Consider the following 18,938-nt stretch of genomic DNA (forward strand, 5'->3'; position numbering starts at 1 on the left):
AAGCAAGGAGAATGAGGTGAACATCGTGAGCATACCTTCCAAATTAGTCAAAATAGATCAGTCGAGGGCTGTAACCACTAGCTATCAAAGCTCTTCAAGGCAGGAATCTAACTCCAGGCCAAGTACAGAAAAGCTCTAATTTACACCCATCCCGATGTCATATAATGAGTTGTATCAGAATCTTTTTGATGTGTATGTGGTGTCTCCGTTCTACTCGGAACCTATGCAACCTCCTTTCCCAAAATGGTATAATGAGAATGCTCAACGTGAGTACCATGTGAGAATAACGAAACACTCAATTGAAAATTGCACTACATTTAAAAAGTTGGTCGAAAGGTTCATTGAAATGGGAATTGTGAAGTTCGACGATTCCTCAGAACCTAATCGCTCTGACATTGAAGTAAATGCAATATTTGAAAGTGGGGGCAAAAGAGTTGCGCTGCCTTGAATAGGTCAAAAGCCTGGAGGGAAATATCGGGGAATCTTAATGGCATATCTGAAAAGGGAGTCGGGGAATAAAAGTTTCCAAAACCTTGCATACTTGGGAGTGTTTTGAACAATGGGACTGTGGAAGAAATCCCTATATTTTTAGAGCTAATCTAGAGTAATATTTAGAACACGCTTGTTGCTTTAAGCCTTGAGGCAATAAGAATCCTTTTGTGAAAATGGCTTGTGTCCAAAATCTTTATTTCAATAAAATGCATATTTTTTAGCAAATATCCTTCTATTTTTTCCATTTCATATTGTACAAATAATTGTTCTTAGATTCTTTTGTCTTTCTTTCAAATATTCTTTTATTCTTCATTCATGATCATACCATACAAATAATCATCCTTAGAATCATTTATTCTTTGGAGTTTGCCTTCGTACCTATAATAGGTCCCCAGATATCAATGACGTGAGCGACGTAGTCACTAACTTAGAGTCTCCTTTTGGGTGAGATATGTGTTTAGGAGGATCTTAAGACTTTGAAGATTACAGAGATTGCAAGTTATCTCCTAATTTTTTAAGGATAGTAGAATAAGATGAAAAATAGATCCTACTTTACGAAGGGTCAGTGGACATTGTGAGTAAGAGGCAAAGATCGAAGCCTAAGTCACTACAGAGACAAAGTGAATCGTCATTGAGTTATTCCAAGAATTCAATGATGTTTTCGCATAACCATGTCAAGATATTAAGACCTATGGACGCTAAAAAAATGTTTATATGGTGCCAGAAGGACACATGTTTCACAGTAACCATGCTTATCATGAGGTCTGGGTACTATTGATCCACCATGAAAGGGGATTGTATCAGTTAGGCTGTATTTAGGGAGACAAGATTCATGCGCCTCATTCATTTCTTCATAGACTTTCTCTATGTGGGTCATGGATGTTATCAGGTCATTCTCGTCTAATATATATCAATTCATCTTGGCAGTCATCGATTACTTCACGAAAAGGGTGAAATTCGCTTCATATGCCAATGTTACAAAGTCGATAGTCATCAAATTCCAAAAATAAAAACCAACAAAAAAACCAAAAAAAAGAAAAATCAGGTGCCGACAAGGAATGTCAGAAAGGATCATGTCTAATACAACTGCACAATGTCAAAAGCTTGTAGTCTATTCAAAAATCAGGCACCATATCACAGTATAGCAAAAGCAACTAAAAAGAAAAACAAAAGTACAAAAAATAAAAAGTAAGAATAAAAAAAAGAATAAACAACAAAGGTTATAGTGAAAGGTGACTGAGACTTGTAAAGATTAGCATAAAGAAGTTACCATTTACTCTCTATGAACGTCGGCCAGGACCTTCACCGGGGTAACACATTGCTTAGTGGTTTATACGATAGAGACGATATTGAAAACGAGATTCCTTTTCTCCAAGTCTTGTCAGAGTAGAAGTTGGATGAGGCAGAATAGATCTAATCCCGATATGATCAGTTGAATTTGAAGAGAGGAGGCTGAGAGCTATGGTCCAATGCACCAGAAATGAATGATGTGATTTTACGATAAAAAGATTCATCCTAGAGAATTCCACGAGGGGAACTTGATATTGATGAGGATCCTTCCTATACAAAAGGACTTCAAGGGATAGTGGATGCCAAAATGGGAAAGACCTTATGTAGTAAAGAAGATCTGTTCTGGAGGAGCATTGATATTGACCAAGATGGATGGCAAATCCAATCAAGAAGTCTTCTACCTAAAAGGGGAGAGGCCAAGGTGAAAACTTGCAAAGAGCGCCTTGAGACCTTAAAAAAATAAATAAAATATAAAAATAAAAAAAGAAAGAATAAAAAAATAATATAAAAAAATCAATCAAAAATAAAAAAATTATCAATCAAAAAAAGAAAAAAAAAGGAGAGGCCAAGGCGAAAACCCGCAAAGGGCGCCTTGAGACCAAAGGGGATTTGAGTTGAAAACCCGAAAAGGGCGACTCAAATTTGGATCAAAGTGGGGCACACAGTAGTCTTGGTATGCCTGAATTAACAATGAAGAAGTAGGCTACGTCTTGGGGCATCGACAAAGTACTTCGGATCCCTTAAACACAAATTGAGCTCAAAATGTTCCTCAAGAAGTTGGTACAGAGAAGCTCAAGAGTGACATCTGGGGCACCTAGTTCTCCATTTTACCCATTTTGAATTTACTATCTTTGATTACCTTATTCTTTTTGGGATACATCCCAATAAATTTCTTTCTTAATTGCATTTGTTATCCCTGATTAACTTACTCGCTTCTAGCTATTCTCCTAATTAATTTCCTTTCGGTCCATTGTTCTAATCTTTGTCAAGCATTTTACATTGAAATAATGATTAGTGGACTAATAATACTTTCATAAAAGGAGTTTCGCATATTACGTTGGGAAGTTTCTAAATAATATAAGAACCTGAAACAGGACTATTGTTTAGAACTCACCAAGCTTAAGGGCTGGAAATATTGGAGAAAGATGATTATCTATTTGGACTTTTTATTGGTTGAATAAAAAGACAAGACATTTCATTGGTGATACGACCTCTACAAATAACGAGCAATGTCAACCCGAGTGTAAAAGAGGATTATCCTCGAGAAAATAAAAATGATACTATGCATTCATGCAAGTATCAGACATATACATCTGGTCATTATACCTAGGAGATGGTGTAACAGATTAAATTGATTGAAGATGGTACAAATCCTATACCTCTAAGTTGCAGTAGGATGGATGGAAGAAACCAAATATTTGTAGTGGGAAATACAAACTTTATGTCCCAAAAAGTACAGTGGAAGGGACTCTGAAATTACAGCGGGGCAAGCTTGCTGTGCAGAATGTGATTGTTTCTTTGAGTTTTCTATCAAGAATACCAGCCAAACAAGATGACAACATAATACGTCAGTGATAATGCCCTGATGGACAAAGAGCGATGATACCTTAAGCTTTAAAAAAAAAGGGATCATTCTCATTTCTGCATTCATATATCATTCATAACACATCTAGTTAAGAGAAGTTGATTCATTTTGATCATAGCATCCTAATTTGGCATAAGCATAATCGATTCTACAGACCGTGTCCCTGGAGGACGGTGTAGCAACATCGATGAATTCACAGATTTTATCTCCATGAGGTAGCAATGGAGCAGATCGAAGATGGCGAATCTTATCTTCCTGAAGTAGTAGGGGAACAGATTTTAGCCACCAGCCTTATCTTTCTGATGTAGCAAGGAGCAGGTCGAAGATTGTAGTCTTATCTTCCTGAGGTAGCCAGGAAGCAGACTGAAGATCATAGATCTTATCTCCCTAAACAGTAGTAGAGTAGATCGAATATGATGAATCTTATCTTCCTGAGGTAGCAGGGGAACAGATTTTAGCAACCAGCCTTATCTTCCTGAGGTAGCAAGGGATCAGGTCGAAGATTGTAGTCTTATCTTCCTAAGGTAGCAAGGAAACAGATTGAAGATCATAGATCTTATCTCCTTAAACAATAGTGGAGCAGGTCGAAGATGGCAAATCTTATCTTCCTGAGGTAGCAGGGGGGCAGATTTTAGCCACCAGCCTTATCTCTCTAAGGTAGCAAGAGAGTAGGTTGAAGTTTGTAGTCTTATTTTCCTGAGGAAGCAAAGAAGCAGACTAAAGATTGTAGACCTTATCTCCCTAAGTAGTAGTGGAGTGGACTGAAGATGATGAATCTTATCTTCCTGAGGTAAGATGGGAGCAGATTTTAGCCACCAGCCTTATCCCTCTGAGATAGCATGAGAGCAGGTTGAAGTTTGAAGTCTTATCTTCTTGAGATAGCAAGGAAGCAGACTAAAGATTGTAGATATTATCTCCTTAAGCAGTAGTGGAGTAGATCGAAGATGGTGAATCTTATCTTCTCGAGGTAGCAGGGGAGTAGATTTTAGCCACCAGTCCTATCTCTCTGAGGTAGTAAGAGAGTAGGTTGAAGTTTGTAGTCTTATCTTCCTGAGGTAGCAAGGAAGCAAACTGAAGATTGTAGATTTTATCTCCCTAAGCAGTAGCGGAGCAGATCGAAGATGTCGAATCTTATCTTTCCGAGGTAGCACGAGAACAGATTTTAGCCACTAGCCTTATCTCCCTAAAGTTGCAGTGGAGTAGTTTGAAGTCACAAACCTTATCTTCCTGAAATTGCTGTAAGACTACTTGAAGAAGAGGAGCACTAAAGAAGTCGAGAATCGACAAGACCAGGCAAAATTGTCCCTTTTATAGTCTTTACTCCATTCTCCTTACACGACAATGAGCAAAGAGGGGCAGCTGTAGTAGGCCCAATTTGCCCGGCCCGCTATAAACAAAAAAAAAACCAAAATCATAAAAGTTTAGTTTTTACAAAGTCCAAATAATAGGCCCAAATTAAAAAAAAATACACAGCCCAATGGACCAATCCTAAACAGACCCAAACTTTGGTTTCAGAAACTGAAGCCCTAACCAGTGTCGCAGCCTTCTAGTCTCCTCCACGTCACCACGAACGGCTTCCTCCGTACAGCCATTTCTACAATAGAACACGCGAGAAGAAACGAAGCAGCAATAACAGAATCCAATAGAAAAATAACAAAAAAAAGAGAAAATAGTTTTTGTAATTTTATTTTTATTTTTATTTTTATCGGCTATAAAAAGCCAGTGATTATACTGTAAGGGGGGATACACGCATATTGTAAAACATATCAGGCAATCCAAAATCAATTCTTAAAAGGTGATTTGAGATTTATTTTTCGGGTTTTCGATTTTTTTTCTTCTTTGTTCCTGCACATAGATCTTTTGCATAAATATATAAAAAGGGATGGACTTATCTTGATAATGGCCTTTGAATCCTTGTTTGCTTCGTTGAAGTCGAAGTTTAGATAAGGATTAGGACGATACGACTCCAAATAGAGTCGGATTCGATGCCATCTGCCGATTATGGTGATGAAACGATGGTGGGGGACTGATTCGACTGAGTGAAATAGGAACTTAGGGTTTCTTTGTGTTTTTTATTTTTTTTAGAGTGTTTAAGTTTTCATTTTAGGTTTTTTTCTTTTTAGTTTTTATAAAGTGCGTGAAATGACACCGTTTGGGGCCTGTTTCAGTGGCTCCAAAATGGTGCCGTATAGGCCTTACCCGTGTGACCCGATCTGATACCTTGGAGGATCCGCATGTTTTGTTAAAGGGGGTTATTTGCACAGTTAGTCCCCCTATTTGCGTTGCTGTTCGATTAGGCCTATGTTTATTCCCTTTTATTTTTTAAAATTTTGCCTAGAAATTTTATGTCAGTTTTGTTTTAATCCTCGCCTAAACGCAATGTTTTGGGATTTGGGACATTTTCAGTTTTAATCCTCGAATATTTGGGCGCATTTTATTTCGATCCTCGATCCTGTTTTAATAATTTGTTTTGTTTATGAATTATCCTTTTGATTTTGCTTTTATTTCAATTAAGTTTTTAGTTATTCATTTTAATAAAGCTGGTTATAGGTTGCTTTCGAGGAAAAGCAAGTCTTCTCTGGGTTTACGTATAACGTATAAAGGCTTATAAGGTCTAGAGTGCCTAAAGTCTTACATTATGAAATAGAAAAGATAGATTTCATAAGCGCTCCTGTAATAGTGCCGTCTTTCTACGTGAATCTTGGTTCCTTGGTCACTGTCAATCTCGTGCTTAAGCAAAGAGACAATTTCCTTATTTAGTCTCAGGGACATCTCTTGGATAAAGACTAAGAGCAATTCCGTATTTAAGGGAATTAGATAATAAAGGTGTAACACCCCGTACCCGAGACCGTTGCCGGAGTCGGACATGAGGGGTTAACAGACTTAATTCACTTATTTGCACAGTCCATTTTAAATTTCCAGACGAGCTGGCTAACTGCGTCACTGTCACCTTAAAAATCATATCTCGAGTTCCAAAACTCAAAAACTAGTTCCGTAAATTTTTCCTGAAACTATACTCATATATCCATCTACAAATTTTTTTCTAGAATTTTTGATCAGGCCAATTAGTACATTTTATTAGTTAAAGTCTCTCCTGTTTCAGGGTTCGACTGCTCTGACCTTCATGCATTACGACTTATATATTTCCCTGTACAGGGATCCAATACTTATGCCGTTTGTTTCTAATGAAACTAGACTCAAAAATGAATCTATAAATATATGGCATGACTTCTAATTATCTCTGGTTAATTTATAATGAATTTCTAAAGTCAGATCAGGGGATCCAGAAATCGCTCTGGCCCTGTTCCACGAAAACTTAAATATCTCTTAAAATCCGTCTCATATGACCGTTTCGTTTCTTCCATATGAAAGTAGATTCATCAAGGTTCGATTACATAATTTATTCATTATTTAACTCCATTCCTACTATTTTTTAGTGATTTTTCAAATTCACACCGCTGCTGCTGTCAGCATCTGCCTTTAGGGTAGACCTTACCTATTACATAATTTTCCATGAATCAAATAGTAAATTGACATACATTATTATCAAGGGTAATCCCGATTAGCCATGACGTACGTAGCACCAATAGGACCATGATTGGCCATTCCAATGGCTAGTCATTACCAAACATTTCCACACCACTTAATAACCATATCACAAGACCATAATGTTATACTTGAAATATACTGAGCCATTTTCGCATGGCTATACGAATACACATTACCAAAGGGTACTTAATTAACAACAAGGGTCAGCCCTATACATACCATTTTCAAAATTGAACTAAAAGAGTACCAAAAGTGGCTTAGATAGTGTGGATGACTTCGACTTTGACACTCCCGAGTCCGATAGCTGACGAACAAAATCTATAAAACAGAGAATCAAAGTAACTGAGTAAGCATTTTAATGCTTAGTAAGTTCAAGTAATGAAATTATTCACGACTAAGGTATAACGTTCATATGACTACATGAATAATTGCATATATGCATGTTCTCAAATCATACTTACTTCATGCTTCAACCATTATATTCATACACAGGGAATCAAACCTAACTAGAGGTCGGAAGTTCGTTAATCAATTGAGCGAATACTATTTAAAAGGAATCAACCTTTCCGATGCTTATACGAAACATACCTTATTGTTTGGATTTTATGTGCATATTAATTGAAATTATTACAGCAAGATCACTCACTTCCACACCCAAGTACCTTCGGGATTTAGCCGGATATAGCAACTCGCACAAATGCCTTCGGGACTTAGCCCGGATATAGTCACTAGCACAAATGCCTTCGGGACTTAGCCCGGATATAGTCAATAGCACAAATGCCTTCAGGACTTAGCCCGGATATAGTCACTAGCACAACTGTCTTCGGGACTTAGCCCGGATATAGTCACTAGCACCATGCCTTCGGGACTTAGCCCGGATGTCATCCGAATAATCATGCACATATATCGATAAATCATGACACATCCATATTTCATTTTCATTACTAAAGCTCAAACACAAGACACTTATCAAACCTTACCAATTTCGGCTCAATAGCCATATACAAAGAGCATGATTTCGAGTGGCTTTATAACATGATCTCAATACACATTATCGGATACCCGTCATAGGTATAAACTAATCACCTCAATATATCATTCAAGTAAAGTCATTATATCTCCGTTTATTCGTTATGCTTATATGTCATGACTTAATCAAATCATAAATTAAGTTTCATTACTCGAAGACTTACCTCGGATGTTGTCGAACGACTTCAACGGCTATTCAATTACTTTTTCCTTCCCTTTATCGGATTTAGTCCCCCTTTGCTCTTGAGCTTAAGTTCAACAAATTTTAAACTAGTCATTAATCGACTATTCAAGTATTACTTTCAGAATATAATACATATAGATTCGACTTTCACACATATAGATTATAGTAAGCTTTATAAAATCAATAAATAATTCATTAGCAAATTTTCATTAATGTTTACAATATAATTACAATTTCCCTATAAGCTGACTTCCTGAGCAACAGTCACTAAAGTTTTTATAACTGGAGCTACGAAACTCCAAATCAATTGTTGTTAATTTTTCTTGACAGAAGACTCATTTATCTATTATCCATAAAATTTTCAAAATTTTTAGTTTAGCCCAACAATACCAGATTTTTCTTAAAGTTCACCTTGTTTCACTGTTTGACTAAACTGACTACTCTTCACTATGAATCAAATTTCTTATTGTACAGAATTCAAAATATGTTCTCGTTTATTTCATTTGAAACTAGACTCATTAAGGAGTCTAAGCATATAAATTTTATCTTAGGGCCATTTTTGTACAATTTATACTGATTTTATAAAAACAGAACAGGGAATCTAGTAGTCATTTTGACTCAGCCCCACAATACTTCAAATATCTCAAGATCGGTAACTCTTTTGTTTTTATAGTTTCTTTTGTAAGAAACTAGACTCTTCAAGCTTTAATGACATAATTTATTCAGCTTCTAACTCAACTCCTACAAATTATGACGATTTTCTAAAATCACCTTACTGCTGCTGTCCCCAAGCAGATTATTACCAAATCAAATACTAACATTTGCATTTCACCTCAATAGCTAGCTTAGCAAACCTTAATTTAACATATAATTGTTCATAACACAATTAAAGCATCCTCTCCATTCCATCAATTCAAAACACATACATTGCCCAATAATATCCAAAATCATATTCGCCTTAGTACACAACTTGTTAGCCGATTTTTCTCCATTTAGCAACTAATGCACATATGTGCTCATTTGTTAGACTCTACTTCACCTAACTACCATTTTTTTTCATCCAAATAACATGAACAACACCATTTCTTGAACATTTTCTCTTAACCGATTACTCATGTTACCAACAAGATTCAAAATTTGGACATGGGCTAATTAAGGGACTTAGTAACTAGCTTAATACACTCAACAATTTCAAAAGCTACCATGAATTACATACCTTATTTATACATAAATTTTCAAGGATTTCAAAGTACTTACCTCTTCCTAAACATCAACCAAGCTGAACATGAAACAAGGGAATTCTTTTCTTCTCCCACCCTCAAGTCACGGCAAAGGAGGAACAAGGAGGAGACAACTTTTGTTTTTTCCTCCCACTCACCTCATGTTCTATTATTCTTAATTAATTATTTTATTGTGTAACATAAAATTATTAGCACAAAATAATTATAATATGCTTTAGTCCATAACATGGCCAGCCACCATCTAGAATTTGGCCAATTTGACATGCAAGTACAAGCATTTTCTATCATGCATCAATAGGCCACTTTAACATTTGCCTAGCACATTTCTAAATTTTCTCACACAAGTCCTATTTAATAAAATTCACTTACAATTAACAAAATTCAAACACGAAATTTTCACACATGCATATATACATATAATAAGCATCAAATATGTCGGTTAATTATTTTTATGACTCGGTTTTGTGGTCCCGAAACCACTTTCCGACTAGGGTCACATTAGGGCTGTCACAAAAGGACCCACGGAGCGTAGAAGGGAGGAGTTCATACCCGGTTAGGGGATTACTGGCCCAACTTCCCTTTTTGTCTATTTTGCATAGCCGGGCTCTTTTCTAATCCCTTTTCTCTCTCTCGCAATCGGACATGTTGCGGCGTAAACGGTGATAATTTTTGTAGCGCTTGAACGGGGTTCATTTGCAAAAGTTGGGGAAGGAGCTGCTAGTGTTTTCGACAACTCAGCTCTTTGACTTGCCACATCTATTATCTAGATCCAAGCCAAGAATAAGTGAGAGCAAGCTTAAGCACAGAAATCGAATAGGCTGTTCGGGAGCTAAGAGAGATTGGCAATAAGAATACAGAGGTGCCTAGCTTTTTAACAGCAGCAAATCGGCATATCGCTATTTCTATTCTTATCTTAGGCATCCCGACATTCCAGGTCCTTCCCGTCCCGAAATTCCTTCTTCTTGATAGCATAGGGGCGCAGCGGTAAATACCGAGGAAAGAAGATAAGAAAATGGTTTTTATCCCAGGCCACGGTAGTAAGTGTTCTGTGGAGGAATTTTGCTTTTATTTCAATTAAGTTTTTAGTTATTCATTTTTTTAAAAACAATACTATTTTAACATATTATTTTGAATTATTTTATTTCACACTGCTTTTTTTATTTTCATTTGTATATTTTTTATTTTTTATATAACATACTTATTTTTAAATTTTCTTTTATAAATATTCTTTGTTTTAATATTACACTATTATTTTTGTATATATATTAAACCACTTGCATTATATATATTACCTATTTTAGATTGATATACATATATGTATTGTTTTGTGTATTATATATATTAAACCACTTTTGATTTTTTATGGCTTATTTCAGACTTTTACATTCATTACTTACTTTAAATCTCTTGGTACATATAATTTATTCTTAAATTGTTTTTATATCGTTAATTTCAAATTCCATTTCTTTTTCATCACTTGTTTTAGAATTGTTCATTATCATTTGGAAATTTAGTACATTTTTTTCTATTTTTGGCTTTATATTTTTAAATCGTCATACTTTTATTCATTAATTTTAAACTAAATGTTAGTTCTTTAAATAGGGTAGTTGCTATATTGTTGCTATTGAGTATTTTGATTCAGATATTCTTATTTTTATCATTGTTATTTCATGATGTTATTTCGTACTCAATACTATGTTTGTTTCTTATTATCGCATCGTGATTCAAATTTTAAGGGATTTAGGCTAATTTTAATTATTCCATTTTCATCTCAAACAAGCCAAATAAATGCATTTTGAGCCGGTTTTATAATCATTTATTCAAAAATTTCTCAAAACAAAGGCAGTGTTTGAAGTTTGGAAATTCGAGAAATCATGCCCTAACGTACTGGGTTTCGATTTTTCGTTTAACCAAATAATCAAATATCCCTTTAAAGTTTCGTCCATCTTTTCTTAACGTCAAAACAAGGCAATGTTCCATGTTTGGAAATCTGAGAAATCGCGCCCTAACGTGTTGGGTTTCAGTTTTTTGTTGGACCAAATAACCGAATATCCTTTTGTAATTTTCAAAGGTATGAATTTTTGAAAATCAAGAATTTATCTTAGTTTCGAGGGTTTAAAAGGTTATGTCCTAACATACTGGATGTGATACTTTATTCCTTCGGAACAAGAGATTCTTAACATCCAATTCGAGTTATTTAGATGTTTTAAAAGAAACCGCATTTTAAAATCTTTTCAAATTTTCGACATTAGGACATAAATTAATCAATTAGGTACCAATTTTGGGCGTTACGAGGGTGCTGATCCTTCTTTGTTCGTAACTGACTCCCGAACCTATTGTCTTGATTTTCGTCAGCCAAAATTAGTATTTTGGTAAATCAAAATGTTTTATTAGGTGATCCGATCACACCTAAACAAAAAGGATTTGTGGCGACTCCATACCTCGTTTTAAAGTTGATCCCCATTTTTCAAAACAAAAAAATGGTTTCGACACATATCATTTATTTCTATTTAAAAACACAATTCATTTCTAGTTTCACCGAGCTAGCGGAGGGACTGATTTGACATATGTAGTTAATGCTCAAATTATTTATAATTAAGTTTTGACTTTTTGCCTATTAATTATAAACTCATATAGTCACAAAGTCATTCCACTATAATCTAATGACTGAGCTCTTCCCAACGACATCCCATTATGAAAGCAACTATTCAGTGCTTATCCAATGACCTTATCATAAATGTGTTACCCTTATAGGATATCATTGATCTCTTTGAGATAATATTCGTTCTCCCAATATGATCCTATTTTATTCCATGATAGACATTACATCCTCCATGAAAAATCAATCACTATCAACTAGTGATCAATTCATCCATCATAAAGATGGATTACCCGTGACTACGTTTACTTTTCATCAACATGTAATGCCAATGAGATGATATCATTTACCCATGTATTGGGCTATGAATTACATTGTTGTGAATGACGCTACATAGTATAGAAGTCGTACATCCAACGCACCAGCTTTTGGTTTCTTATCTATTCGAACCCGAGCGTTTACTCACATCAAAGTGTACGAGTCATGTATACATAGTCCACCGTCCATTCAAGATTTAGGTATGTTACAATATGAACGTCACAAGTGAATAAATCCATAAACAGATTTAGGATCTATTCTGCTTGGACCTTATCCGATGTACTGTCAGTCCAATCAATTACATCTATATCTTTATCTTCTGGGAGTCATTCGCTCCTATGCCTAAAACAACACATCTCTCCAATTGGACTTGATAGACGACATATTAGTCTTTTAATCAGTTTTCACATTTTTTATTATACTAAAGACACATTTAGGTTCGTCTACTAATACAAGTTGTCTTTCAGTACTACGATCTGACCACGTAATACCATTTAGTATTAGTTAAACATTTAGACAACCAATGAGTAACATTTTCTTCCATTTTGCTTTACATGCAAAAACCATGTGAGGACAATATACAAAGTTTTAATGTAATTTATGGATAATTTGATTAATCAATTTGTTCGAAAAATTACAAGTGTACATAAACGAAAATACTACACTTAAGGCACTAGATCCAATAGGACCCCATCTTTGTTCCTGTTTCGCATCAAATTTCTTTTCCCTAAGGTTGACATTTACTTGAAAAGCTTTCTCTAGTGGCAGATTCGTATAGCCATTGGCTTTAACTTCAAGTGCCTCTGGAGAGCTAAACAACTCGTACCAAGTTAGCTGTGATATGTCTTTCGTCTCCTCTATCACAATAACAATTCACAGAGACTTGAGAATTCTTTCCACTACTTTCGTCTTAGGAATAGTATCACCACAACCCTTGATTTGGTTGAAAATCTCTGCCACCCTTGAAGAAAAGTCTTTAATGGATTCATTTTTCCTTCATCGATAAATTATTGAAACTTCTCCAATAATTCTACAACTTAATGGAGATTACTTTATCAACCCCTTTAAACTTCTTCTTTAGAACGTCCTAAGCTTCTTGGGCACTTTTGATGCCAAAAATCATAGGGTAGATGGTTTACTCACCCCTTGTTGAATAATTCGCAAAGTTGTCGCATTCTTCTTTGTATCCTCCTTCAATTGCTTTTGTAGTTCTTCTTTTGCATATGATTTGAACTCGGCTTCATATCCTTCTCCACCACATTCCACAGATCTTGAAAAGCGAAGATGGTCTCCATTTTGGAGCTCCAATACTGATAGTGTTCTCCTTCAAATATGCTTATTTGATTGGGGGAATAGGCGAAGAACGTTAAAGGTTTTGAAGAGGTCATATAGGCTCTTGATAATAAATTTGTTGGAGAAAACAGAGGATAACAGACCAAGGATTATATTTAACTGACGAATTGATTTGATATTGAGGAGGTGATTTCTTTTTATGTTGCCTTACATCCACAAATTTCTTTAATACACTTACATAGCTTACAATAAGCTTAAATTCACTCAGTCCAACTATTTAAATTCTCTAGAAATATCATAAATGGTTTGACTCAATTCACTTAACAAAACTACTTAAATGATTTAGATTCAATAGAAATTGCAAATTAACTTTTAACAGAGATTGTAGGGAGAGTTTAAGGGCTAGATTAGCATTGCTTTTAAGAAGTGCTTTGGAAAATTGATCTTGAGAAGTACTTTTGGAAAGCTTGATTTAAGATTTGAGTGTTTAGCATTTATAAAAAAAGTGTTTTAGAAATAAAATGTCCATTTTAGACATGGTATTATCAAGTAACAAATATTTATTTAAATAATGTTCAAATTAGTTAAAATTATTATATTCTAGTAAGAATATAAAAATAATTTATTATAACTTGTTAATATTTTAATATATGAAATATAAATTTTAAATATTTTTAAGCAATAAATATTAATTATTTATAAAATTTAATTAGAATATATGAACTATATTTTAAATAATTAAATATAACCATTAAATATTTGTAATTAGATTAGATATTAACACATTTTTATTATTTTTAAAAAAATACTTTTTTTTATTTTGAGTTAATGATTTTAACATATTTATAATTAAGCACCAAGAAAAAAAAGAAAGTATCATGTTGCTGAAGGAGTGAAAAAGTAATTAAACACCAAAACTGCTTTAAGTAAGGGGACTTTTGAAAAGCCAAAAAATTCAAAAAAAAATATCTTGTTTAGCACAACTTTTTTTCTAAAAGTGTTTTTAAAAGCAAAAATACTTTTTTTTTTAATCAAAATACTAAACAAGGCCTAAATCATAGTAGTTTTCTATTTGATTTAAAGCAATTTACATAAATTATTAAATTTTTAGGTCACAGTTTACGGTAACTTTTTTAGTAAAATAATAATTCAAATCTAAATTATTTGTTATAAAGATGAACATGCGATGAATCAATTACATAAAAATGAATGTTTGAAAAAAAAAAATCTATATATGGTTACTATTGAATTATGCTAGTTATCTTGGTCGTTAATTCAGGGTAAAGTTCTGAAAATTTCCGCACTTCAACTGAAGAAAAGTTATGCCAACAAAAAGGTGGAACTAAGCACATAATTAATGATTAGGAAGAGATAGTTAAGTGTTAAACAAGTTTTTGCAGTGACCTACGTAAATTCTTAATTAATTAAAGATTTAAGGAACAATCAAATTACTTGAACACACATGTAACATTATCAAAACTATATCTAGGGGTGTAGCTATAGAGGGAAGCAGCAGCTTTGGCCTTGGCCCCCTTAATTAAGGAATAAAATATCTTCTTTATTCTCTTTTAATTTTAAATTTTTTAACTTCAAATATTAATTTCTAAAATTTGATTTTGAGGCTTCCCTTGAGTATACCTTTGATATGTATCAGAAAAGTCCTAGGTTATTTCTACTTGGAGAGCTAAAAAGAAAACCCATATCTTTCCATTATTATTTTTTTATTTTTCTTGTAAGAGGTAGAAATAAAATTTGTTTAAATATAATATTCGAAGATTTAAGCATAAATTATTTTTTATTCCATACGTTCAAACACAAATGAAAAACTGAAGAGTTTTTTTTTCCCCCTTTAACCTCTCTTTGTCAATCAAAATAATGAAAAAAACCGTAAAAGCAAGAACGCAGCTGTGGGGCGCCGCCCTCTGACTTCCGCTACCACATTCCAAAATTAATAATATATAAACAAAAAAAAAAAAAAACTGAAAAACTTGCCTTCAACACGAAGAAATTCTAATGCAATCTTTTCTTTATTCATTTTCTCGGTGGCTACCTTATACAAATATAATCAACTGGAACAAAAAGGGGTCTAGAATCTGCTAAATTCAGCTACTAACATCAAAGCAAGCAACAATAAAATAAATAAAAGTATAACATGAGTTAATTCATGTCGATTTTCGCTGAATTTAGCACTTGTTCCTGTTGCTATAATATGTAAAACTTCCATTATTCAAAGAAAAAAAAAAAAAAACACCATGGAATGGGGTAATCTTTTCTTTGTTTTTTCTTTAGCGCTACATCATTCTCTTTGTAGCAGTTGGCCCAGCAGTTCAGCACACTTTGTTGGTCTCTGTCGACCATCTTTGGACCGTCATTTCCTTTTCTTTTCTTTTTTCTTTAGCTTTTTTTATCAACACTGATACAGAAAAGCATTGGGTAGCTTTTACGTTTTCCATTATCTCTTTTCGTTTTTTCTCCGAACTCGAAGTTATGGCCGGAGCTGGTGGTAACTGTACAACTCCATTTAGCTTTATTATTTGTCTTCATCTTTTACCTCAATGTTCCACCAAAAGTTGGCGTCCAAATATCAGCTGTGGTCTCATTTGTAACTGGGAATGTGCTAGATATTGGCACCAAACAAAGCCCCCGGCTTTTTAGGGCTTGTTTTGGCTCATCAGGATCTTTCAAGTTATCAATATTCTGCAAGAAAAAAAAAAGTACAGAATATGACAATTACTGCATAATTCAAATAGTACTATTAGCAGATAGAAAAAGATAACCACTTATCACAAAAGTCCTCTTTTATCTTTTTTTAATATACCTCTTGTTGTATGGAATCTACTGCTTGTTTCATATATGGAGTACTTAGAACCTGAAATTATGTACATATGTTAGGGTTCTTATATAAAGAAAAGGAATAAAAAGAGGAAGGTAGTGAGGTGAAACATACATTGACTTGATCATGGAGGAACTTGATGTATTCAATGGCTTCGTGGAGAACAGATGCCGTATCCGTCTGATAAAACAAAAGGCGAGGTACAGATTTAACCCAAAGGGCCAAACATAAAAAGTAAGGGCTTCAATTATATACACTTTGAAAAATAAAAAAGAAAATTCCAAAAATTCACCTTTCCGAAAGGTGAAACCAATTGCTGGAGCGCAGTGATTCGGTCCCCTAGCTTCTCTTTCCGGACCTGATCATAAGTACTGCTATCAAGTATTTATCTACTTCTCACTAACTTGCAGAAAAAAGCTCCAACATCCCATCATAGTAAAAAAAGAGAAATGGTCAAATTTATATTCTAGTACCTTAAAAGTTGGTAAAGGCGATGGTGATTCAAGCTTTGGCCTCTTCATCCCTGACGCCGACTTTCCAGCTTCTGTGGAATTAGTCTATAATACCAATCCAATAAAATCTAATAAATAAATGAATCGAATTTGTCAAAGAACTGGATCCGAGGCATGAACGTGTTGGATTTATACCTTTGTTGTCGAGCTGGGGCAATTAGCCTTCTCTTCGAATGTTTGTACAAGAAATTGTGATGCTGGCGAGGGTAAGAAGCCGCTTTTAACATCGTTTATGCCAGTGGCAGAGGCGTTCCAGAAGGGTGTGTTGTTGGAGAAGCGCAAGCTACTAGGTTGCTGCTTTGGCCATGAAGATTTTTCAGACGATATATAGTTGATTGACCGGTTGTTGAAAAGTGATTGTTGTTCTGAAGTTTGAGGATCGGATTGAAACAAACTATGTAACAGTGTTGATGGGTAACCGTACGATGATGAAGCCATTGGGAACCCAGCTGGCAAGCCCTGGCATGTTGGTGTACTATTACCGGAGCTGGTTACTGAATTCAATGAAATATCTTGATCGATAGGCTCGACAACAGGGATGGAAGAATCTTTCCCAGGACTTGAATGGCTCTTTGGGCTCCAGTAGTTATGGATTTGAACTGAACTCATGCCTGTTTCTTGCCGATAGTTCAACCTTGAATCTATATCTTCTTGAAGAATCGAATTATAAAACTCAGTTCTCCCATTACTCCGACTGCAACAATCATGGATATATATATAAATATAAATATAAATATAAAACAGTAAGTATATATTCAGTACTTGTAGAGAATTTTAGTCTAATAATTAAGTGTTCAATTGATTGCTAATATTGACTTCCTTTTCCAAACCTAAGGAACCAAAAAAAGTCTAAAATATTCTTCTTTTTTGAACTTGTGGTTGAAGCTTTGGGTTATAAGGTCGTCCTTGTATATGAACTTTGAAACTTCAACCATAAAAATTCATACTCAATCATACTAAAGAAAATGAATACTAAAACCAGTTATTAGTATAACACATAATCAAACTTACAGCAAAGACAAGTTCCAGTCCGAAGTTGTCGAAGATGGAAGGCCAAAACCCATCATTTGTAAAGTGGAATCAATCAAAAGACTGCTGCTAGTGCCACCACTATCTGAATCAGTTTGATGATGAAGATGACCTTGGAAAACTGTGGAGCTAACACCAGAAACTGGGTTTTTAGTCGACTCTTCATAATACCTTGTTCTTGCCCTAATATCCACCATATCAGTGTCATAACCAAAGTTTCCCATGTCGACAACCCCCGTAGAAGGCGGCAGAGAACACCCTGTTAACATGGGTTTCGTCGAATTCCACCACGTCCCTCTACAAATCCCAGCATGAAATTCTTCTGCCATACCCACAAACCTTTTTTTAAGATCTTTCTTTGTTTCTCGTGTTAGAAGATGAGAGCTCTCTCCTTCGGAGTTAAAACAAGTCAATTTATATATGAAAGGGTTCCATGCGGATTTCTGCTAAATGAATTGTCAATTTTTGGTTGACATTTCAAAGGATGATTGGACAAATGAGTGAAAGCATTTTTTTTTGAGTATTTTTATTAATTAATTTAAATATATATAACTTTGTTCTCTATTTGTACTTTCCTTGGAACAAGTTGTAATTGTTTTGTTTTATTTGCTTTCAAAATATTTTTTTTTGCTGAGTTTTGGTTGTATTGATAAAGGTGAAATATTAAGCTGTAAATTACAATAACGTTAGTGGGTATTCCTTAATTAAAACTTTACAATTTCATTACTCACTGTAACATTTCAAATTTTTTTAATACTCTTTTATAATTTTTTTTACGAAATAGTTTTGGATATCAAAATCTATAAATTAAATTTCGGATAGTTTATATTAATCATTAAATCAATTTAAGTTTAATCTATATTTTTCTACTTATTGCTAAATACTATCATCAAATTGTAATTTAGAACTCATTATCAGAACTTAAAAGAAATACATAACAGTTTAATAATTTAAATAAAAACTTTTGAATAATTCAATGAACAA

General features: G+C 34.1%; 1 protein-coding gene across 1 annotated transcript; it reads right to left on the reverse strand.

Moving 5' to 3' along the window:
• Window positions 1-15,588: 15,588 nt before the first annotated feature.
• On the reverse strand, window positions 15,589-18,452 carry LOC108485904 (transcription factor bHLH112-like). Its single transcript, XM_017789748.2, has 7 exons — window positions 17,937-18,452; window positions 17,061-17,619; window positions 16,887-16,970; window positions 16,706-16,771; window positions 16,528-16,593; window positions 16,399-16,449; window positions 15,589-16,277 (listed from the first exon to the last, which is right to left on the reverse strand). The coding sequence occupies exons 1-7, from the start codon at window positions 18,281-18,283 to the stop codon at window positions 16,128-16,130; spliced, it is 1,323 nt and encodes a 440-aa protein (XP_017645237.2). The 5' UTR covers window positions 18,284-18,452; the 3' UTR covers window positions 15,589-16,127.
• Window positions 18,453-18,938: the final 486 nt, after the last annotated feature.

The sequence above is a fragment of the Gossypium arboreum genome, chromosome 6, assembly GCF_025698485.1.
Source record: "Gossypium arboreum isolate Shixiya-1 chromosome 6, ASM2569848v2, whole genome shotgun sequence".
Classification (NCBI taxonomy): Eukaryota; Viridiplantae; Streptophyta; class Magnoliopsida; order Malvales; family Malvaceae; genus Gossypium; species Gossypium arboreum.

Excerpts from the sequence above, each read along its gene's own strand:
- LOC108485904 (XM_017789748.2), bottom strand. The coding sequence starts at position 18,283 with ATGGCAGAAGAATTTCATGCTGGGATTTGTAGAGGGACGTGGTGGAAT. Across the intron at positions 16,594-16,705 it reads TGGTTTCACCTTTCGGAAAG|ACGGATACGGCATCTGTTCT; the intron begins GTGAATTTTTGG and ends TTGTTTTATCAG. Across the intron at positions 16,278-16,398 it reads TAGATTCCATACAACAAGAG|AATATTGATAACTTGAAAGA; the intron begins GTATATTAAAAA and ends TTTTTCTTGCAG.